Source organism: Bombina bombina, chromosome 12 (assembly GCF_027579735.1).
Source record: "Bombina bombina isolate aBomBom1 chromosome 12, aBomBom1.pri, whole genome shotgun sequence".
NCBI classification, from domain to species: Eukaryota; Metazoa; Chordata; class Amphibia; order Anura; family Bombinatoridae; genus Bombina; species Bombina bombina.
Window position 1 is genome coordinate 54,441,505 of NC_069510.1, and position 18,853 is coordinate 54,460,357.

The 18,853-nt window shown below is 40.9% G+C and overlaps 1 protein-coding gene across 1 annotated transcript in view; it reads left to right on the forward strand.

Moving 5' to 3' along the window:
• LOC128642832 (discoidin domain-containing receptor 2-like) overlaps positions 1-18,853 on the forward strand; it is a 1,143,904-nt gene that overhangs the window by 447,085 nt on the left and 677,966 nt on the right. The window contains exons 4-5 of the mRNA XM_053695673.1: positions 4,755-4,857; positions 12,571-12,799. Of these exons, the coding sequence (XP_053551648.1) occupies positions 4,755-4,857; positions 12,571-12,799 (332 nt within the window). The remainder of the gene's footprint in view (positions 1-4,754; positions 4,858-12,570; positions 12,800-18,853) is intronic.

The following is an 18,853-nucleotide window of genomic DNA, read 5'->3' on the forward strand; positions in this document are numbered from 1 at the left end:
GCTACAATATAAATTATAATTATATTATAGCTATTTTAGGATTAATATTTATTTTACAGGCAACTTTGTAATTATTTTAACCAGGTACAATAGCTATTAAATAGTTAAGAACTATTTAATAGTTACCTAGTTAAAATAATAACAAATTTACCTGTAAAATAAATCCTAACCTAAGATATAATTAAACCTAACACTACCCTATCAATAAAATAATTAAATAAACTACCTACAATTACCTACAATTAACCTAACACTACACTATCAATAAATTAATTAAACACAATTGCTACAAATAAATAAAATTAAATAAACTATCTAAAGTACAAAAAATAAAAAAGAACTAAGTTACAGAAAATAATAAAATATTTACAAACATAAGAAAAATATTACAACAATTTTAAACTAATTACACCTACTCTAAGCCCCCTAATAAAATAACAAAGCCCCCCAAAATAAAAAATTCCCTACCCTATTCTAAAATACAAATATTACAAGCTCTTTTACCTTACCAGCCCTGAACAGGGCCCTTTGCGGGGCATGCCCCAAGAATTTCAGCTCTTTTGCCTGTAAAAAAAAACATACAATACCCCCCCCCCAACATTACAACCCACCACCCACATACCCCTAATCTAACCCAAACCCCCCTTAAATAAACCTAACACTACCCCCCTGATGATCTTCCTACCTTGTCTTCACCATGCCAGGTTCACCGATCCGTCCTGGCTCCAAGATCTTCATCCAACCCAAGCGGGGGCTAGACATCCACTGAAGAAGTCCAGAAGAGGGTCCAAAGTCTTCCTCCTATCCGGCAAGAAGAGGACATCCGGACCGGCAAACATCTTCTCCAAGCGGCATCTTCTATCTTCTTCCATCCGATGACGACCGGCTCCATCTTGAAGACCTCCAGCGCGGATCCATCCTCTTCTTCCGACGACTAGACGACGAATGACGGTTCCTTTAAGGGACGTCATCCAAGATGGCGTCCCTCGAATTCCGATTGGCTGATAGGATTCTATCAGCCAATCGAAATTAAGGTAGGAATTTTCTGATTGGCTGATGGAATCAGCCAATCAGAATATAGTTCAATCCGATTGGCTGATCCAATCAGCCAATCAGATTGAGCTCGCATTCTATTGGCTGATCGGAACAGCCAATAGAATGCGAGCTCAATCTGATTGGCTGATTGGATCAGCCAATCGGATTGAACTATATTCTGATTGGCTGATTCCATCAGCCAATCAGAAAATTCCTACCTTAATTCCGATTGGCTGATAGAATCCTATCAGCCAATCGGAATTCGAGGGACGCCATCTTGGATGACGTCCCTTAAAGGAACCGTCATTCGTCGTCTAGTCGTCGGAAGAAGAGGATGGATCCGCGCTGGAGGTCTTCAAGATGGAGCCGGTCGTCATCGGATGGAAGAAGATAGAAGATGCCGCTTGGAGAAGATGTTTGCCGGTCCGGATGTCCTCTTCTTGCCGGATAGGAGGAAGACTTTGGACCCTCTTCTGGACTTCTTCAGTGGATGTCTAGCCCCCGCTTGGGTTGGATGAAGATCTTGGAGCCAGGACGGATCGGTGAACCTGGCATGGTGAAGACAAGGTAGGAAGATCATCAGGGGGGTAGTGTTAGGTTTATTTAAGGGGGGTTTGGGTTAGATTAGGGGTATGTGGGTGGTGGGTTGTAATGTTGGGGGGGGGGTATTGTATGTTTTTTTTTACAGGCAAAAGAGCTGAAATTCTTGGGGCATGCCCCGCAAAGGGCCCTGTTCAGGGCTGGTAAGGTAAAAGAGCTTGTAATATTTGTATTTTAGAATAGGGTAGGGAATTTTTTATTTTGGGGGGCTTTGTTATTTTATTAGGGGGCTTAGAGTAGGTGTAATTAGTTTAAAATTGTTGTAATATTTTTCTTATGTTTGTAAATATTTTATTATTTTCTGTAACTTAGTTCTTTTTTATTTTTTGTACTTTAGATAGTTTATTTAATTTTATTTATTTGTAGCAATTGTGTTTAATTAATTTATTGATAGTGTAGTGTTAGGTTAATTGTAGGTAATTGTAGGTAGTTTATTTAATTATTTTATTGATAGGGTAGTGTTAGGTTTAATTATATCTTAGGTTAGGATTTATTTTACAGGTAAATTTGTTATTATTTTAACTAGGTAACTATTAAATAGTTCTTAACTATTTAATAGCTATTGTACCTGGTTAAAATAATTACAAAGTTGCCTGTAAAATAAATATTAATCCTAAAATAGCTATAATATAATTATAATTTATATTGTAGCTATATTAGGATTTATTTTACAGGTAAGTATTTAGCTTTAAATAGGAATCATTTATTTAATAAGAGTTAATTTATTTCGTTAGATAAAAATTATATTTAACTTAGGGGGGTGTTAGTGTTAGGGTTAGACTTAGCTTTAGGGGTTAATACATTTATTAGAATAGCGGTGAGCTCCGGTCGGCAGATTAGGGGTTAATAATTGAAGGTAGGTGTCGGCGATGTTAGGGAGGGCAGATTAGGGGTTAATACTATTTATGATAGGGTTAGTGAGGCGGATTAGGGGTTAATAACTTTATTATAGTAGCGCTCAGGTCCGCTCGGCAGATTAGGGGTTAATAAGTGTAGGCAGGTGTCGGCGACGTTGTGGGGGGCAGATTAGGGGTTAATAAATATAACATAGGGGTCGGCAATGTTAGGGCAGCAGATTAGGGGTACATAGGGATAATGTAAGTAGCGGCGGTTTACGGAGCGGCAGATTAGGGGTTAATAAATATAACATAGGGGTCGGCGATGTTAGGGTAGCAGATTAGGGGTACATAGGGATAACGTAGGTGGCGGCGGTTTACGGAGCGGCAGATTAGGGGTTAAAAGTGTAATGCAGGGGTCAGCGATAGCGGGGGCGGCAGATTAGGGGTTAATAAGTGTAAGGTTAGGGGTGTTTAGACTCGGGGTACATGTTAGAGTGTTAGGTGCAGACGTAGGAAGTGTTTCCCCATAGGAAACAATGGGGCTGCGTTAAGAGCTGAACGCTGCTTTTTTGCAGGTGTTAGGTTTTTTTTCAGCTCAAACTGCCCCATTGTTTCCTATGGGAGAATCGTGCACGAGCACGTTTTTGATGCCGGCCGCGTCCGTAAGCAACTCTGGTATCGAGAGTTGCATTTGCGGTAAATATGCTCTACGCTCCTTTTTTGGAGCCTAACGCAGCATTTGTTTGAACTCTCGATACCAGAGTTAAATTTATGGTGCGGCCAGAAAAAAACCCGCGGAGCGTTAACAGCCCTTTTACCGCCGAACTCCAAATCTAGGCCTTAGTGATTAGTTAATTGTGATGTGAGTTATTGGTGGTTTAGGGGTTAATAGATTTATTAGGTTAATTGCAATGTGGGTTATTAGATTAGGGGTTAATAGTTTAAATAGCTAGAGTGCGTTGTGGGGGATGGCAGATTAGGGGTTAATAGATTTAATAGATATCTTAAATCTGGGGGTTAATACATTAGTTATTGCAGTGGGGGTTGCGGTTCAGAGGTAGATATTGCGGATGCGTTAGATGTTTGATTTTATTATAACAGCGAACGACGGGTAAAATGTACGGCGCCGCACTTGTATGCAGCGCAATATATATGCGATCAAGTGTAGTGTAAGCTCGGGTTACCATAGTAACCTATTAATGTTTTAGAAATCCGGCATCGGGTGGAAGCGTAAACACAATGCTAACTTACATCTACACGTAAAGAGCGACCGCTCGCAAAGCTATAACCTTTTCAATAAAAACCTGATACTAAAATGGAGCCGTAAATTACTTTTATATGTCGGCCTCTTCGGTAGCTTACGGCTCTATTTTTAACGGCTCAATGGAAGCAAGCTCTAGGTCGGCTAAGGAGCGATTGCTGCATAAACTTGACATGGTCAAGGCACTGAAGTTTTATTTATAGGCTATGAAAGAGTTCTATCAATCTTCTAGTTTATTTGTGCTATATTCCGGTAAAAGAAAGAGTCAGAAGGGCAAGCAACCACCTGCCAGGATTACTACTTACTTTACACGTTCTGTTTTTACGTCCTGGGTGTTTAAGAATGAGGTGTCTGAAGAATAGATCTGTATGGCTGCTACTTGGTCTTTCCTACATAATTTCACCAAATTTTACCACTTTGATGTTTATGCTGAGGCTAAGGCTGCTTTTTGGTAGGAAGGTCCTACAGGCAGTTGTGCCTGGTAAATAGGTGCATGCCTTTTCTTCCTGTTTTTTCCCCACCCTGTTTTCATGGACTTCTCAGCTTGGGTATTGGTTCCTAAGAGTAATGTTGTGGACTCTCACAAACATTATAAAGAATACATAATTTATTCTTACCTGATAAATTTCTTTCTTTCTTGGTTTTAAGAGTCCACAAACCTGCCCAGTTTCCTTTGGAAGGTGGCAGTCCTGTTATCTTTACCCCACTTATCTCTTTCTTTCGTTTACTCTCTTGTCTTGGCTATACCTACTACTGGTTTGGGGTGTCTTTGCCTCCTCTTGGTGGCTATGTAATGTAATTCCAAGAGTAATGTTGTGGACTCTCACAACCAAAAAATAAATACATTTATCAGTTAAGAAAAAATTATGTTTTTGCTGAAAATATATAAAAGCTTAACTTCACATGAAAACCCTTTTCTATGTTGACGATAAAATCTTTTCAGGATCCTTGTCACATTCAATTTTCTTAGTATAAATGCTGAAATTAATTTTTTACTGTTCTATATCCTCTTTCTGTAGCAATGTGTCGTTATGCTCTGGGGATGCACGACCGGACCATAAGAGATGAAGATATCACTGCGTCCAGTCAGTGGTACGAATCTACAGGACCCCAGTACGCAAGGTAAGAAAACTTCAGTGTTTGGTAAACCTGGGTCTCAATTATGAAAAACTGCAACTGCTTTCATTAAAGTTTTACCTAATAAAGGCTTAGCCAATTTATGGTTGCCCAATGCACTTTATTTGATTCCTCACCTCAGGAATAAAGCACCATGCTGAATCATGGAGGATTTTGTTTTCTATACTTTGATGATGAGAGTAATCCACTACAGGCAGAAAATTATAACATTTTTATAGAAGGAGATATGGGAGGTAGAAAATTAAGGGAAATCTTGTATTTGGAGCTTCTAACCATCCTTTTTTTCAAGATTGTTGCTGTTTTGGAGCTGTTTTGCTCCCACTGGCAATTTCCCTACACTATTCGCAAATGGAAATCACTGCATTCCTAAACTCTGCCTAGAAAATTCACCCTTACTCAACCATACTCTACAACACCTATGCCCTGATGATCAAAAGTGCCATGAGGCAGCAAGATATTAAAAAGGCTTTTACTTGTGGGATATTCTCCTTCCCAACAGGAAGTGGCAAAGAGAGCACACAGCAGAGCTGTCCATATAGCTCCCCTTCTAGCTCCACCCCCCAGTCATTCTCTTTGCCGGCTCTAAGCAATCGGAAGTGTAAAGTGAATGTGGTGTTAGAAATGTAGTTTTTATTTTCTACAAGCAAAAGTTTGTTATTTTAAATGGTGCCGGTGTGTACTATTTACTCTCTAGCAGAAAGGAGATGAAGATTTCTGCAGGGAGGAAGATGATTTTAGCATGTTGTAACTAAAATCCACTGCTGTTCCCACAAAGGACTGAGGAGTACAAGAAAACTTCAGTTGGGGGAACGGTTTGCAGGTTAGGCTGCAAAAAAGGTATGTTCAGTCATTTATTTCTAGACAAGACTGTGATAATGCTAGAAAGGACTGATAATATCCCCATGAGGGAAGGGTAAGCTATATTCAGAAACTAAGTATGGAATTTTAAGCTTACATAACAGGGCTAGTTTATGCTGGTTGACACTACTTTATGGCAAACGGTTTTTATTGAAAATTTCGTTTGTTTGAGACACTTTGAGGATTACTTTGGGTTTTTTTCAGGGGTTGTTACCCACATGGCTATTAATCATACACTTGGGAGTGTTTCTTTAGGCCTCACAAGCACCGTAGTAAGGTTGGAGGGGCCTAATTTCGCGCCTCAGATGCGCAGTTATAATTGACTAGAAGTTCAGGCTGCTTCACATGGAGGGTCCGGCTGCAGTTTTGAGGGCCTATAAGAAGTTTTTTCCCCACAAATCTGGTTCCTAAGGGCCGTTTTTTTGGCTTACTGTCGATCCGGTTTTGGCATTAAGGGGTTAATCATTTTTATTGCTAGTGGTGCAATCTTACTAATGCTTTAGGTACATACTGTAAACATTTCGAAAAGTTTGCTGCATTTTTTCACTGTTTTGCAAAATTGTGTGCCTTTTTTATCTCTTAAAGGCACAGTAACGTTTTTTTCAAAGTGTGTTTTTACTTGATTAAAGTGATTTCCAAGCCTGCTTGTTTTAATACTAGTCTGTTAAACATGTCTGACACCAAGGAAAATCCTTGTTCAATGTGTTTAGAAGCCATGGTGGAACCCCCCCTCAGAATGTGTCCCACTTGTACTGATATGTCTATACACTTTAAAGAACATATTGTTGCACTTAAAAATGTGGCCCAAGATGATTCTCAGACAGAAGGTAATGAGGTTAGTCCGTCAACCTCTCCCCAAGTGTCACAACCAGTTACGCCCGCTCAAGCGACGCCTAGCACCTCTAGTGCGTCTAACTCTTTTACCTTGCAAGACTTGGCGGCAGTTATGAATAATACTCTCTCAGTGTTTTTATCTAAACTGTCCGTGTTACCTGCAAAGCATGATAGCTCTGTTTTAAGAACAGATTCTGAGCATTCAGACGCTTTAGTAGCCGTATCCAATATACCCTCACAACGCTCTGAAGTGGGGGCGAGGGATGTGCTGTCTGAGGGAGAAATTTCCGATTCAGGAAAGGTTGCTCCTCAGACGGATTCAGATACGTTGGCTTTTAAATTTAAACTAGAACACCTCGGCTTATTGCTCAGGGAGGTATTAGTTACTCTGGATGACTGCGACCCTATGGTGGTTCCAGAGAAATTGTGTAAAATGGACAAGTACCTTGAAGTTCCTGTTTACACTGATGTGTTCCCGGTCCCTAAGAGGATTGCGGATATTGTTACTAGGGAGTGGGATAGACCAGGTATTCCCTTTGTTCCCCCTCCTGTTTTTAAGAAAATGTTCCCCATATCTGACCCCATGCGGGACTCGTGGCAGACAGTCCCTAAGGTGGAGGGGGCTATTTCTTCACTTGCTAAACACACAACCATACCAATTGAAGACAGTTGTGCTTTTAAAGACCCTATGGATAAAAAATTAGAGGGTTTACTTAAGAAAATTTTTGTTCAACAAGGTTTTCTTCTCCAACCTATTGCGTGCATTGTTCCTGTAACTACTGCAGCTGCTTTCTGGTTTGAGGCGCTGGAAGATGCGCTCCAGATGGAGACCTCATATGAGGATATTATGGACAGAATTAAGGCTCTTAAGCTGGCTAATTCTTTTATCACAGATGCCGCTTTCCAACTAGCTAAGTTAGCGGCAAATAATTCAGCTTTCGCCATTTTAGCGCGCAGGGCGCTATGGCTAAAGTCCTGGTCGGCCGATGCGTCGTCAAAATCCAAACTCTTGAACATCCCTTTCAAAGGAAAGACCCTCTTCGGGCCTGAATTGAAAGAGATTATTTCAGAAATCACTGGGGGAAAAGGCCATGCTCTCCCTCAGGACAAGTCCTTTAAGATAAAGAACAAACAAAATAATTTTCGTTCCTTTCCGAATTTCAGAAGCGGTCTCGCTTCATCCTCCTCTGCTACAAAGCAAGAGGGTATCGCTTCACAACCCAGGTCAGCCTAGAAACCTTACCAGGGCTGGAACAAGGGTAAACAGGCCAAGAAGCCTGCAGCTGCCTCCAAGACAGCATGATGGGGTAGCCCCAGATCCGGGACCGGATCTAGTAGGGGGCAGACTCTCTCTCTTCGCTCAGGCCTGGGCAAGAGACATACACGATCCCTGGGCCTTAGAGATTGTATCCCAGGGATATCTTCTAGAATTCAAGGACTCCCCTCCAAGGGGAAGGTTCCACATTTCTCGTCTGTCTACAGACATGACAAAGAAAGAGGCGTTCTTATGCTGTGTAGAAGACCTACATACAATGGGAGTGATCCACCCAGTTCCAATTGCGGAACAAGGGCTGGGTTTTTACTCAAACCTGTTTGTGGTTCCCAAGAAAGAAGGAACTTTCAGACCAATCCTGGATCTCAAAATTCTAAACAAATTCCTCAGAGTCCCATCATTCAAGATGGAGACCATTCGGACAATCTTACCAATGATCCAGGAGGGTCAATATATGACTACCGTGGATCTAAAGGATGCGTATCTACACATTCCTATCCACAAAGATCATCGCCAGTTTCTCAGGTTCGCCTTTCTGGACAAGCATTATCAGTTTGTGGCTCTTCCTTTCGGGTTGGCCACTGCTCCCAGAATTTTCACAAAGGTACTAGGGTCCCTCCTGGCGGTTCTAAGACCGCGGGGCATAGCAGTGGCGCCTTATCTAGATGACATCTTAATTCAGGCGTCGACTTTCCAAAGAGCCAAGTCTCACACGGAAATTGTATTGGCCTTTCTGAGGTCTCACGGGTGGAAGGTGAACATCAAAAAGAGTTCTCTCTCTCCCCCCTCACAAGAGTTTCCTTCCTAGGAACCCTAATAGACTCGGTGGAAATGAAAATATTTCTGACGGAGGTCAGAAAGTTAAAACTCTTAACTACTTGCCGAGCTCTTCATTCCATTCCTCGGCCATCTGTAGCTCAGTGCATGGAGACAATCGGACTAATGGTAGCGGCAATGGACATAGTCCCTTTTGCACAGATACACCTCAGACCACTGCTACTATGCATGCTCAAACAGTGGAATGGGGATTATGCAGATTTGTCTCCTCAAATACAGTTGGACCAGGGGACCAGAGATTCTCTTCTCTGGTGGTTGTCTCAGGATCACCTGTCTCAGGGAATGTGTTTCCGCAGACCAGAGTGGATCATCATAACGACCGACGCCAGTCTGTTGGGCTGGGGTGCAGTCTGGGACTCCCTGAAAGCTCAGGGCTTATGGTTTCGGGAAGAAGCTCTTCTCCCGATAAACATTCTGGAACTGAGGGCGATATTCAACGCTCTTCAGGCATGGCCTCAGCTAGCTCGGCCAAATTCATCAGATTTCAGTCGGACAACATCATGACTGTAGCTTACGTCAATCATCAAGGGGGAACAAGGAGTTCCCTAGCAATGATGGAAGTAACCAAAATAATCAGGTGGGCGGAGGATCACTCTTGCCATCTCTCAGCAATTCACATCCCAGGAGTAGACAACTGGGAGGCGGATTTTCTAAGTCGTATTTGCCCAGCTGACTCAGCTATGGGGCACTCCAGAATTGGATCTGATGGCGTCCCATCAGAACACCAAGCTTCCTCTTTACGGGTCCAGATCCCGGGATCCCCAGGCGGTGCTGATAGATGCTCTAGCAGCGCCTTGGTCCTTCAATCTGGCCTATGTTTTTCCACCGTTTCCTCTCCTCCCTCGTCTGGTTGCCAGAATCAAGCAGGAGAGGGCTTAGATGATTCTAATAGCGCCTGCGTGGCCATGCAGGACCTGGTATGCAGACCTAGTGGACATGTCATCTGTTCCACCATGGACACTACCAATGAGGCAGGACCTTCTAATACAAGGTCCTTTCAAACATCCAAATCTAATTTCTCTGCGTCTGACTGCTTGGAGATTGAACGCCTAATTCTATCAAAGCGTGGTTTCTCTGAGTCGGTTATTGATACCCTGATTCAGGCTAGAAAGCCTGTCATCAGGAAAATCTACCATAAGATTTGGCGAAAATATTTTTTTGGGTGCGAATCCAAGGGTTACTCATGGAGTAAGATTAGGATTCCCAGGATATTGTCCTTTCTCCAAGAAGGATTGGAGAAAGGATTATCAGCTAGTTCCTTAAAAGGACAGATATCTGCTTTGGCTATTCTTTTACACAAACGTCTGGCAGAGGTACCAGACGTTCAAGCGTTTAGTCAGGCTTTAGTCAGAATCAAGCCTGTTTATAGACCTGTGGCTCCGCCATGGAGTCTGAATTTAGTTCTTTCAGTTCTGCAAGGGGTTCCGTTTGAACCTTTACATTCCATAGATAAACTTTTATCTTGGAAAGTTTTGTTTTTGGTAGCTATCTCTTCTGCTCGAAGAGTTTCAGAGTTATCTGCTTTACAGTGTGATTCACCTTACCTGGTTTTCCATGCAGATAAGGTAGTTTTGCGTACCAAACCCGGTTTTCTTCCTAAGGTTGTGTCTAACAAGAATATTAATCAGGAAATTGTTGTTCCTTCTCTGTGTCCTAATCCTTCTTTGAAGAAGGAACGTCTGTTACACAATCTTGATGTGGTTCGTGCTTTAAAGTTCTATTTACAAGCAACTAAGGATTTCAGACAAACAACTTCATTGTTTGTTATCTATTCTGGTAAGAGGAGAGGTCAGAAGGCGACTGCTACCTCTCTTTCCTTTTGGCTGAAAAGCATCATCCGTTTGGCCTATGAGACTGCTGTCCAGCAGCCTCCCGAAACAATTACTGCTCATTCTACCAGAGCAGTGGCTTCCACATGGGCTTTTAAAAATGAGGCTTCTGTTGAACAGATTTGCAAGGCAGCGACCTGGTCTCGCTGCATACTTTTTCCAAGTTTTACAAATTCAATACTTTTGCTTCTTCGGAGGCTATTTTTGGGAGAAAGGTTTTACAAGCAGTGGTGCCTTCCGTTTAAGGTACCTGTCTTGTTCCCTCCCTTCATCCGTGTCCTAAAGCTTTGGTATTGGTATCCCACAAGTAAAGGATGAATCCGTGGACTCGATACATCTTACAAGAGAAAACAGAATTTATGCTTACCTGATAAATTACTTTCTCTTGTGATGTATCGAGTCCACGGCCCGCCCTGGCTATTAAGTAAGGTAGTTTTTTTGTTTAAACTACAGTCACCACTGCACCCTATGGTTTCTCCTTTTTCTTCCTAACCTTCGGTCGAATGACTGGGGGGTGGAGCTAGAGGGGGAGCTATATGGACAGCTCTGCTGTGTGCTCTCTTTGCCACTTCCTGTTGGGAAGGAGAATATCCCACAAGTATGAATCCGTGGACTCGATACATCACAAGAGAAAGTAATTTATCAGGTAAGCATAAATTCTGTTTTCTAAGCCTTTGAGGGCTGCCTCTTATCACATGCTTTTTAAATCTCTTTTCAACACAAAGAGACAGAAAGTACACGTGGGCTATATAGATAACACTGTGTTCAGGCACAGAAAGTTATTTAAGATCTAGCACAATACAATGCTAAATTTAAGACAATAGATAATAAACAGTCACAGTCATGTGATCAGGGGGCTGGAAGAAGGTTCCTAGATACAAGGTAATCACAAAGGTAAAAAGTACATTAATATAACTGTGTTGGTTATGCAAAACTGGGGAATGAGTAATAAAGGGATTATCTATCTTTTAAAACAATAACAATTCTATGGTTGACTGTCCCTTTAAAGGCAGAGGCATATTACCATACAATTCAGTAGGTGGCCAATACTGTGGACATAGTCAAAACAGCATTGCCACCTACATTGAAGGTGTAATGTAAATAATCCCTTTACACAGTACTGTATGACAATACAATTTACATGTGTCAACAGAAATTTTTGCTGAAGTTGCAATCCCCATTATATCCTAAGGGAATCACATCGCCACTCATCAACACTACAAGGTTCAGACCACTTTTTTAGAATATCAATGTTTTGAATATTTGGGCCCTAGACTCCTCCCACATATTACCCTGACTACTTTCCTAGACAGACCATACTCCCCATACTCCCCCTGAATTAGTTATCTGTCTGTCTATCAATCATACTGTATACCTATTATCAATTTATCATCTGTCTTTCTATCTCTTTATCTGTCTGTGTGTATCTCTCTAATATTTATCTATCACTTATCTATATCAATCAGTTGATCTTACATTGGATTGATCTACCTATCTGTATCTATTTATTCTTTTCTCATCTACTGTATTTAAATATATATTTAAGAGCTTGTCTGCTATAGCAGTGTTTTTCAACCAGTGTGCCGTGGCACACTAGTGTGCCGTGAGAGATCCTCAGGTGTGCCACGGCAGACTGACAACAGTGTGACATATTTTTTAAACTTTGCTTGTTTTTTACTCCCAGTGCAGGGGTAGTTTGTAGGAGGCATGGCATAACAGCACAATACATACAGTATGTGTGTGTTTGTGTGTATGTGTATATATATATGCTGTATTAGGCTACAATGTGTGATTTTTTTTACATTTTGGGATGGTGGTGTGCCACAGGATTTTTTAATGTTAAAAAGTGTGCCACGGCAAAAAAAAGGTTAAAAATCACTGTGCTATAGTAACAAGCAATTTTAAATGTTTGCAAGTGTTAGGGCTTAGCCTATGTACATATATAAGATAACTACTGTGCAATGGCTGTTATTCAGCATACAAATACAGGCTTTGTCACATGATTGTATATCTTGTAAAGCCCATGTCTGTAAAGCTATAATATTTGACTGATTTTATGCCATCTAGATTGCATAGGGAGGAAGGTGATGGAGCTTGGTGCCCAGCTGGACTCCTACAGCCGGAAGATGTGCAGTTCCTGCAAATAGATCTACACAAACTATATTTCATTACACTGATTGGTACGCAAGGACGCCATGCCCGGGCTACCGGCAAGGAGTTTGCCAGATCCTACCGTGTGGACTACAGCCGCAATGGGGAGCGATGGCTTTCCTGGAAAGATCATCAGGGCCAGCAGGTATGGACCATGTAGTTATTAAAAGTACAACATCAAACATAGTTACTAAAACATTTAGGGTAAAATATAGTACCAGACAGTCTATTTATTTTCACCAGTGAAAACACAATGGTGCGTTTTGATTTGTGCATGCACTATAAGCCCCTAAATCAACCACATGCCACTTCAGACACCTAGTCCTGCAGCCTTTCTTTCAGCCTCATATGTGCATCAGAAACCCTAGCAATGAGCCACATGCTTACATCATACTGTATATCAGACCCTTGATCCTGCCATCCCATAATGGCACTATCCATGGAACTACTGGGCTAGATTGCCACTCTCCCTGATAAGCAGGCAAGTAGAAAGCAAACAGCATACTCTGCATAAGAGGTGGCCTGCAATACCTGGCACATTGCATTCTGTATTTAAAATAAGTGGGTGTGGCTTCAATTTACTGGCATTTCTCCAGTTCAGCAACAAAAGGCAGCAGCACTTCAGCTTCTTCAACTTGATTTATTGGTCATCAAACCATGAAATAGAAACAGCAGTGATGTTTCGGGTTACACACCCTTACTCATGCCCAGGGATAGGCACGGACCAAGGCTGTGGCGGACATTTTCCAAAGTACAGACCTAAGTGAAGGACACCAAGGTACATTTGAAATTAAAAACATCAAAAAAGTGGATGCATGGTGGAATAGCCATCCAGCAGAAGTGGTAGAGAAAGTGAATGAGTTTAAACATGCATGGGATAGGCATAAGGCTATAATAGGTATAAGATAAGGTCAGGAACTATTGGAAGTATTCAGAAAATTGGGCAGACTAGATGGGCCGAATGGTTCCTATCTGCAGACACATTCTATGTTTCTATAAGTCAAGAGAGCGGCACTTTGCTGTCAAATGGGCTGCTTGTTGGTTGCCTCTGGTCTAGTTCCACAAGTACAAAATATTAATCTAATCAAACAAGTTTAAAATAACATTTATATAAAGATTGCTTGTGGTATACTGGTATAAAATGTTTTCAGAATTCTAACCTTTCTTTTTTTTGTTGTTGTATTGAGAGTCTGCAACTCCTAACCAAACTCACCCACAGGTTTATCAGAGTAGGCGGCCGTCTTCTACACACAGACACCAGCACCACTCTGCCGCACAGATCAAGGAATCGGGATGGGTCACAGCTCCCACATGGTTGACACAGGCTGCACTGCAGGCAGCTTGCTTCTTCCCTCTCTCTCACTCACTTTTCCACTACTAGGTGGCATCCCGTGGGTGCAGCCCCAACCCTGCAAAATGTGGTGCCGCCTGTGTCAAGGAAGAGTCAGGTCCAGCATTAATCTGTCCTACTCCTCCCTCTCCACTGCAAAACAGGTGGTGGACACTGCAAGGGCCAGTCACGGACACCAGTGTCCGTGTACGGACACCTTGCCTATCCCTGCTCATGCCATACTCACAAACTCTAATTTCCTCCTTATATACCCAATAGGGACACGCCCCCATAGGTAATTTAACCCCTTCAATATATTTAGCATATACAAAATTTCACAGTTCAAATAAACAAACAATTCTCAGCATATTTACAGAAACAATGGCCTAGATTTAGAGTTTGGCGGTAGCCGTGAAAACCAGCGTTAGAGGCTCCTAACGCTGGTTTTAGGCTACCGCCGGTATTTGGAGTCACTCAAAAAAGGGTCTAACACTCACTTTTCAGCCGCGACTTTTCCATACCGCAGATCCCCTTACGTAAATTGCGTATCCTATCTTTTCAATGGGATCTTTCTAACTCCGGTATTTAGAGTCGTTGCTGAAGTGAGCGTTAGAAATCTAACGACAAAACTCCAGCCGCAGAAAAAAACCAGGAGTTAAGAGCTTTCTGGGCTAACGCCGGTTCATAAAGCTCTTAACTACTGTGCCCTAAAGTACACTAACACCCATAAACTACCTATGTACCCCTAAACCGAGGTCCCCCCACATCGCCGCCACTCGATTAAATTTTTTTAACCCCTAATCTGCCGACCGCCACCTACGTTATACTTATGTACCCCTAATCTGCTGCCCCTAACACCGCCGACCCCTGTATTATATTTATTAACCCCTAACCTGCCCCCCACAACGTCGCCGCCAGCTACCTACAATAATTAACCCCTAATCTGCCGACCGCAAAGCGCCGCCACCTACATTATAGCTATGTACCCCTAATCTGCTGCCCCTAACACCGCCGACCCCTATATTATATTTATTAACCCCTAATCTGCCCCCCTCAACGTCGCCTCCACCTGCCTATACTTATTAACCCCTAATCTGCCGAGCGGACCGCACCGCTACTATAATAAAGTTATTAACCCCTAATCCGCCTCACTAACCCTATAATAAATAGTATTAACCCCTAATCTGCCCTTCCTAACATCGCGACACCTAACTTCAATTATTAACCCCTAATTTGCCGACCGGAGCTCACCGCTATTCTAATAAATGTATTAACCCTTAAAGCTAAGTCTAACCCTAACACTAACACCCCCCTAAATTAAATATAATTTAAATCTAACGAAATTAATTAACTCTTATTAAATAAATTATTCCTATTTAAAGCTAAATACTTACCTGTAAAATAAATCCTAATATAGCTACAATATAAATTATAATTACATTGTAGCTATTTTAGGATTAATATTTATTTTACAGGTAACTTTGTATTTATTTTAACCAGGTACAATAGCTATTAAATAGTTAAGAACTATTTAATAGTTACCTAGTTAAAATAATTACAAAATTACCTGTAAAATAAATCCTAACCTAAATTACAATTAAACCTAACAATATACTATCATTAAATTAATTAAATAAAATACCTACAATTACCTACAATTAAACCTAACACTACACTATCAATACATTAATTAAATACAATATCTACAAATAACTACAATGAAATAAACTAACTAAAGTACAAAAAATAAAAAAGAACTAAGTTACAAAAAATAAAAAAATATTTACAAACATAAGAAAAATATTACAACAATTTTAAACTAATTACACCTACTCTAAGCCCCCTAATAAAATAACAAAGACCCCCAAAATAAAAAATGCCCTACCCTATTCTAAATTACTAAAGTTAAAAGCTCTTTTACCTTACCAGCCCTGAACAGGGCCCTTTGCGGGGCATGCCCCAAGAATTTCAGCTTTTTTGCCTGTAAAAAAAAACATACAATACCCCCCCCCCACATTACAACCCACCACCCACATACCCCTAATCTAACCCAAACCCCCCTTAAATAAACCTAACACTAAGCCCCTTGGATCAGCCAATCGGATTGAAATTGATTCTGATTGGCTGATTCCATCAGCCAATCAGAATATTCCTACCTTAATTCCGATTGGCTGATAGAATCCTATCAGCCAATCGGAATTCGAGGGACGCCATCTTGGATGACGTCATTTAAAGGAACCGTCATTCGTCGTTCAGTCGTCGGGCAGGATGGATGTTCCGCGTCGGAGGTCTTCAGGATGCTGCCGCTTCGCTCCGGATGGATGACGATAGAAGATGCCGCCTGGATGAAGACTTCAATCGGATGGAAGACCTCTTCTGCCCCGCTTGGATGAAGACTTCGACTGGATCATGGACATCTTCAGCCCCCCGCTTGGGCTTGGATCAGGACATCGGAGGAGCTCTTCAGGACGGATCAGTGAACCTGGTAGGGTGAAGACAAGGTAGGAAGATCTTCAGGGGCTTAGTGTTATGTTTATTTAAGGGGGGTTTGGGTTAGATTAGGGGTATGTGGGTGGTGGGTTGTAATGTTGGGGGGGGGTATTGTATGTTTTTTTTTACAGGCAAAAGAGCTGAAATTCTTGGGGCATGCCCCGCAAAGGGCCCTGTTCAGGGCTGGTAAGGTAAAAGAGCTTTTAACTTTAGTAATTTAGAATAGGGTAGGGCATTTTTTATTTTGGGGGTCTTTGTTATTTTATTAGGGGGCTTAGAGTAGGTGTTATTAGTTTAAAATTGTTGTAATATTTTTCTTATGTTTGTAAATATTTTTTTATTTTTTGTAACTTAGTTCTTTTTTATTTTTTGTACTTTAGTTAGTTTATTTCATTGTAGTTATTTGTAGATATTGTATTTAATTAATGTATTGATAGTGTAGTGTTAGGTTTAATTGTAGGTAATTGTAGGTATTTTATTTAATTAATTTAATGATAGTGTAGTGTTAGGTTTAATTGTAACTTAGGTTAGGATTTATTTTACAGGTAATTTTGTTATTATTTTAACTAGGTAACTATTAAATAGTTCTTAACTATTTAATAGCTATTGTACCTGGTTAAAATAATTACAAAGTTGCCTGTAAAATAAATATTAATCCTAAAATAGCTACAATGTAATTATAATTTATATTGTAGCTATATTCGGATTTATTTTACAGGTAAGTATTTAGCTTTAAATAGGAATAATTTATTTAAGAAGAGTTAATTAATTTCGTTAGATTTAAATTATATTTAATTTAGGGGGGTGTTAGTGTTAGGGTTAGACTTAGCTTTAGGGGTTAATACATTTATTAGAATAGCGGTGAGCTCCGGTCGGCAGATTAGGGGTTAATAATTGAAGTTAGGTGTTGGCGATGTTAGGGAGGGCAGATTAGGGGTTAATACTATTTATTATAGGGTTAGTGAGGCGGATTAGGGGTTAATAACTTTATTATAATAGCGGTGCGGTCCGCTCGGCAGATTAGGGGTTAATAAGTGTAGGCAGGTGGAGGCGACGTTGTGGGGGGCAGATTAGGGGTTAATAAATATAATATAGGGGTCGGCGGTGTTAGGGGCAGCAGATTTGGGGTACATAGGGATAATGTAAGTAGCGGCGGTTTACGGAGCAGCAGATTAGGGGTTAAAAATAATATGCAGGGGTCAGCGATAGCGGGGGCGACAGATTAGGGGTTAATAAGTGTAAGGTTAGGGGTGTTTAGACTCGGGGTACATGTTAGGGTGTTAGGTGCAGACGTAGGAAGTGTTTCCCCATAGGAAACAATGGGGCTGCGTTAGGCGCTGAATGCGGCTTTTTTGCAGGTGTTAGGTTTTTTTTCAGCTCAAACAGCCCCATTGTTTTCTATGGGGGAATCGTGCACGAGCACGTTTTTGAGGCTGGCCGCGTCCGTAAGCAACTCTGGTATCGAGAGTTGGAGTGGCGTTAAATTATGCTCTACGCTCCCTTTTTGGAGCCTAACGCAGCGATTCTGTGGACTCTCAATACCAGAGTTATTTTTATGGTGCGGCCAGAAAAAAGCCGGCGTTAGCTACGCGGGTCGTTACCTACAAAACTCTAAATCTAGCCGAATGAGAGGTCATAATCTTTATTCATACCTGCTGGCATAAGTGTATTTAAGTGAAAAATCCAAAATTATTCTCTTTGTTTCAGAAATTGTTCTCTATCTCCCCCACGTCTAAATGGTAACACCTGTTCTTTTACCTGGAATCTGAGCTGGCTAACATTATGACCTGCCGGCATAAAATGTAATGCTACAGGTGATTTAACATACTTTCTCCTTATATTGGATTTATGTTTTGTTATTCGCTCATGTACTGTACTTGTCGTCTCTCCAATATATATTAAACCACATGGACATTTTAATAAATAGATAGCATATTCAGTGTTGCAAGTTAGATAACCAGAAATTTGATATTTTCTCCCTGTTTCACAATGTTCAAAAGTTGATCCTTTTATCATTCTATTGCAATGAGAACATCCCAAACATGAAAAACAATCATGATTCTTTTTGGAAATATATTTCTATTTGACTGTACTACTAGGACCTATATCAGCCCTCACAAGGGTGTCCTTAATATTGGTACCTCTCTTATACGCCATTGGAAATTCCTGAAATTCTTCAATGTGAGGATTATAATTTTAAGTACATACCAATGTCTGCGTATAATTTTTTCTACCTATGTACTCAAATCATTATACCTAGATACAAAAAACATAATTTGTTCTTTTTTTCTTAACCATGTTTTTATTGCTGTCAGTTTTCAGTAATTGTTCTCTAGGCATACCAAGTACATTTTTGTATTTCTTTTTCAATTAGCCCTT